The sequence below is a fragment of the Oncorhynchus keta genome, chromosome 26, assembly GCF_023373465.1.
Source record: "Oncorhynchus keta strain PuntledgeMale-10-30-2019 chromosome 26, Oket_V2, whole genome shotgun sequence".
Taxonomy (NCBI): Eukaryota; Metazoa; Chordata; class Actinopteri; order Salmoniformes; family Salmonidae; genus Oncorhynchus; species Oncorhynchus keta.
The window spans coordinates 8,086,247-8,092,246 of NC_068446.1; the positions used below are offsets into that span (position 1 = coordinate 8,086,247).

The 6,000-nt window shown below is 41.3% G+C and overlaps 1 protein-coding gene across 1 annotated transcript in view; it reads right to left on the reverse strand.

Moving 5' to 3' along the window:
• The window catches only part of LOC118358886 (protein Niban 1-like), a 48,982-nt gene extending 45,050 nt beyond the window's left edge, over positions 1–3,932 (reverse strand). Inside the window, exon 1 of the mRNA XM_035736868.2 lies at positions 3,668–3,932. Within this exon, the coding sequence (XP_035592761.1) occupies positions 3,668–3,722 (55 nt within the window). The 5' untranslated portion in view covers positions 3,723–3,932. The remainder of the gene's footprint in view (positions 1–3,667) is intronic.
• Positions 3,933–6,000: the final 2,068 nt, after the last annotated feature.

The following is a 6,000-nucleotide window of genomic DNA, read 5'->3' on the forward strand; positions in this document are numbered from 1 at the left end:
GATGCAGTAGATGGTATCGAGTACAGTATATACATATGAGATTAGTATGTAAACAAAGTGGCATAGTTGAAAGTGGCTAGTGATACATGTATTACATAAATATATACGTATACATATGAGATAAATAATGTAGGGTATGTAAACATTATATTAAGTAGCATTGTTTAAAGTGGCTAGTGATATATTTTACATCAATTCCCATCAATTCCCATTATTAAAGTGGCTGGAGTTGAGTCAGTGTGTTGGCAGCAGCCACTCAATGTTAGTGGTGGCTGTTTAACAGTCTGATGGCCTTGAGATAGAAGCTGTTTTTCAGTCTCTCGGTCCCTGCTTTGATGCACCTGTACTGACCTCGCCTTCTGGAACAGGCAGTGGCTCAGGTGGTTGTTGTTCTTGATGATCTTTATGGCCTTCCTGTGACATTGGGTGGTGGAGGTGTCCTGGAGGGCAGGTAGTTTGCCCCCGGTGATGCGTTGTGCAGACCTCACTACCCTCTGGAGAGCCTTACGGTTGTGGGCGGAGCAGTTGCCGTACCAGGCGGTGATACAGCCCGACAGGATGCTCTCGATTGTGCATCTGTAGAAGTTTGTGAGTGCTTTTGGTGACAAGCCAAATTTCTTCAGCCTCCTGAGGTTGAAGAGGCGCTGCTGCGCCTTCTTCACGATGCTGTCTGTGTGGGTGGACCAATTCTGTTTGTCTGTGATGTGTACGCCGAGGAACTTAAAACTTACTACCCTCTCCACTACTGTTCCATCGATGTGGATAGGGGGGTGTTCCCTCTGCTGTTTCCTGAAGTCCACAATCATCTCCTTAGTTTTGTTGATGTTGAATGTGTTGATGTCTATCGAGTTTAACGCCGATGTGCAAAACCGATGTCAAAGCTGAAGTGTATACCTATATAACGTAGGTACATGATGTAATGACGCCACGTAAAATTTGCCGCTACACGTGCAACACAGCATTCCTAACCTAGCCCACAATGTCTGCTGTGTGGATCAGGCAGTCAACAAGTTGAGCAGTCATTTGAAAGAGTAAGAACATTTCAGCGAGACGACTCAAAGGCGGAATCCATTAACGCCAAGATAGTGGAATTCATTGCCCTTGCCAATCAACTGTTCTTTGTCGTGGGTGATGTTGGCTTTCGCCGACTAGTGTGTACCACACTACCAAGTGCGCTATTTTTCAGATGTTGTCCTACCGAGTTACACAGTAACTGCTATTAGCTTCACTACTGACAATTTGGACCAGCGATATCAGCCCCATGAGCATGCTGAGTCTGACAGCACATTCTCTCTTTACTGGGTCGCCACCATCCTCAATGCTATGTACAAGGGCCTCTACTTTGATGCAGACAAGAAACATGGTTTATGTGAAATGGTTACATACACAGCTGGACACGATGGAATCGGACACAGTGACAGTGCGCACCGAGGAAGTGAGGCCACGGACAGACAGAGCTGAAACTTCACTGATTGACATGTATGATGAAATCCTGGTTGAGAATGAAACGACTGAACAAATGCACAATAAAACACAGCAAGTTAGTGAAAGAAAGAGGTTTTGATGATGTTTTACTGGTAATGGGGACGTACAAACTATTTAACTGTACTAGAATGCTTAAAAGGCAGATCAAATTTTAAATATCGGTTATCGGTATCGTTTTTTTTGTGGGGGGGGAGGGAATATTGGATATCAGTATCGACCAAAAATGTCATATCGGCACATCACTATTAATGTACAATTATGCAAATCTATATTATTATTCATTTCAGATAGTTGTTTATGGTAGAGAATAACATGGCCAAAGCTTAACATCCGCAAGCGCTGTCCAGCACCTGCTAACACACACACACACACACACACACACACACACACACACACACACACACACACACACACACACACACACACACAATGAAAGAGAGAGATAATAATCCTTTGTCCACAGTCCCCACCCATAAGTTTCTCAATAGACACCATGGTAACCTGAAGAGAGAAAGGTAAAACAGGTCCAGGAACTTTTTTGACTGCTTCTCACTTTTCAGCTGCCTGCACGGCTAGAAGGGGTGACCTGACATGGTAAAGCCCTGCCAGATACAGACAAACAGCAGAACCAGGGTGAAACTCCAAAAGGTTATTTCAGGAAGGTTCCATGAGGCTACTGTATAATTCCCATGACATCCTCCTATGCTCCGATGTATATTTATTTGCTGTTCTCTCCACATCCCCAGTCTGTCTCAGGCTAGTGATGTAGCATGATGTACCCTAAAGCCACATCACATCACACCAGTGACCATCCACGCCGCCTACAGATTTTGAACTTTTGATCTTTCTCAGATGACATTGACCAATTGGTGATTTGACCTTTCTACATAGTAGGATCATCAAGTGCTAGTCAAACATACAGTACCAATCAAAAGTTGACACACCTACTCATTCCATGGTTTTTCTTTATTTTTACTATTTTCTACACTGTAGAATAATAGTGAAGACATCAAAACTATTAAATAACACATATGGAATCATGTAGTAACAAAAAAGTGTTGAACAAATCAAAATATTTTACATTTTAGATTCTTCAAAGTAGCCACCCTTTGCCTTAATGACAGCTTTGCACACTCTTGGCATTCTCTCAACCACCTTCATGCATTTCAATTAACAAGTGTGCCTTGTTAAAGTAACTTTCCTTCTTAATTTGTTTGTGGGAATGACGCTACAAGCTTGGCACACCTGTATTTGGGAGTTTCTCCCATTCTTCTCTGCAGACCCTCTCATGCACTGTCAACCTTATATAGACAGGTGTGTGCCTTTCCAAATCATGTCCAATCAATTGAATTTACCACAGGTGGACTCCAATCAAGTTGTAGAAACATCTCAACAATGATCATTGGAAACAGGATGCACCTGAGCTCAATTTCGAAGCTCAAAGCAAAGGGTCTGAATACTTATGTAAATAAGGTATTTATGTTTTATATTTTTAAGACATTTGCAAAAAAATCTAAAAACCTGTTTTCGCTTTGTCATTATGGGGTATTGTGTGTAGATGGGTGATGCTTTTTTTTTGTTAAGCAATTGTCGAATAAGGCTGTAACATAACAAAATCTGGAAAAAGTCAAGGGGTTTGAATACTTTCCGAAGGCACTGTATCTGTATTTTCTTGACCAAACATATCAGGTGAAAAGATATGATGAATAGAAAAAACAGTTCCACTCACAAAGACCAAATCAAGCTAACTACTGGGCAAAAACTGGTTGAATCAACATTGTTTCCAAGTCATTTCAACCCCCCCACCCCCCCAGAAAACGTGTGGAAAACTGATTGGATTTGCAAAAGTCATTAACATAAGGGAATTTCGGATTCTTTTTTTTTTTTACATCCAGTTTAACCTAAATCCAAAAACAACTCAACCAAATGAACCTAAATCAAAACTAGACGTTATACGCACATCTTTGCCCAGTGGGTAGCAGCCTATGCGACAGTGGAACAAAATATTGAAGACTGTGTGAAATTAAAAAAGTTCAATCAATTGGTTTGTAAAATTTGTCAGCGGAAATCAGAGTTGCATAATCTTGTCACTTTCGCAGGTACAGGCTACCTACCACGCAACCGCGTCTGGAGCAGACAAAGTATGAGCACATATAATCATTTTGGAAAAGTGTTCCTTTACCTCGTATGTAGTTGGATCCATGTTCATCTAGGAGACTAGAAGGTGATAACCCCATGTTGGCGAGCTGGTTTTGGAGAAGAGTCTACTCTCCGCAGGTATCGTTCACTCCTCAGGTGTACTGTGTCGCATCAATCGTGGCGCCGCACGGTGGAGACGCCTCTCTGTCTTCCGCTCAGTGACTGTCATTCAATGACAGGCGGTGTGGATTGAGTGGACATTTCAGCTGTTATTGTGAACTCCCCATCCCACAAGCGCGACTTCCTCGTTCTCGTTCATCATCTCGTTTATTCATCGGCCCCTAAAGATGTAGATTCGTATTGCTTCACGCCAGGAGGCAAAATAATAACCTCAGTCTGGTATGGAAAATACAAGACACCAAACAGCCGATTCCCACAAAATGGGAGCAGGCAGCCTCAATCAATCTTTCATTTAGGGGGGAGCTTGTCCAACTCAAGCTGTCATAAAACAATACCACCCCCCTCCCCACAATTGAAAAATATTTTCACATGACCCTCCCCTTGTACTGTAAAAATGAATTGAACAGGTTCCCCCTCATAACATTTACTCAATATAATGTTTAAGACCAGTTGGGGCTTGTCCAACTCAAGCTGTCATAGAAACAATATCACCCCCCTCCCCAACTTGAAAAATATGTTCACATGACCCTCCCCTTGTACTGTAAAAGGAATTGATCACCCTCCCCCCCATATAATGAACTCAATATAATATTTATGACCACGAATAACAAATGTAGTGACCCTACATTTTTACACATTGATATCAGCTTTGCAACATGCTATTGTGGCACAATTTGATGCCAGGCAGGGCTACGGCCTGAAGGTTCAGAGTTAGCCAACCACCACAGATGGGCTCACTCGCCCTGCCTGTTTCATTACTTCCCGACCAGAGCTGGTTGCAGACAATGATCAGCTTGGGGGAACAGATTTTCAAAATGTTGATGCCACATTTGTAATTGTATAAAATATATGCAACAAATTTTCCACCAACAGGTTTCTGTGCAAATGCATCACACAACCAATTAACAAAACACCTACTTTGGGGCACTTCATTATCATGGTCTGGGTTTTCAACACTACAATAAATAAACTATGTCAATCTCGACAATGTAACGGTTCTCCTCATCATCTGAGGAAGAGTATTCAAGATCGGACCAATGCACAGCGTGGTATGTGTCCATGTTAATATTTAATAAATCAACTGAACACTGAATAACAAAACAACAAAGAGAGTGAACGAAACAGTAAGGTGCAGACACACAAAACAGAAAACAACTACCCACAAATCAAGTGGGAAAAACAGGCTTCCTAAATATGGTTCTCAATCAGAGACAACGATTGACAGCTGCCTCTGATTGAGAACCATACCAGGCTAAACACATAGAAAACCAAAACTAGAACACATAGAATGCCCACCCCAACTCACACCCTGACCAACCTAAACAAGAAACATAACAAAGGAACTAAGGTCAGGAGGTGACAGAAAACACATCCCGACCCTATCCTGTAGGCTTACCCAGTATCGAAGGCTTGGCTTGACAATTTCTGAATGTCATTAAAAATAAATCTTCTTCAGGCTAGGGTCCTTTTTTCTCAATTTCCAACTTGGAAATTTGTGTATGCGCGAGCAACGAAGAGGACGCACACCTGCTAATATCACTTTCCTATTGAACATACTTATTTCTGTATGAAATAGTATAGTTTAATTACATTTTAGGGTATCTGAGGATTAAGTAGAAACGTATTTCGACTTGTTTTAACAAGGTTTAGTGGTAGGTTTTGGATTCCTTTCTCTGCAGATTGAACGAGTGGAATACTCAAATCGATGGCAACAACTAAACAGACTTTTTGGGATATAAAGGATTTTATCTAACAAAACGACATTACATGTTGTAGCTGGGACCCTTTGGATGACAAATCAGAGGAAGATTTTCAAAAAGTAAGTGAATATTTAATCGCTATTTGTGAATTTATGAAACCTGTGCTGGTGGGAAAATATTTTGATGCGGGGTGCCGTCCTCAAACAATCGCATGGCATGCTTTCGCTGTAAAGCCTATTGTAAATTGGACAGTGCAGTTAGATTAACAAGAATTAAAGCTTTCAACCGATACAAGACACTTGAATGTTCCTAAAATGTTAATATCCATAATTTTTATGATTATTTATTTGAATAGCGCGCCCTCCAGTTTCACCGGAAGTCCCACTAGTGGGACGCCTAGCCTTAAGAAGTTTTTTTTGTGTTGTAACAGTCTCTTTCCATTCATCAAATTGCCGCTGCACAGTTTGGATTGATTGAATTAATTTGTCAGTAACAT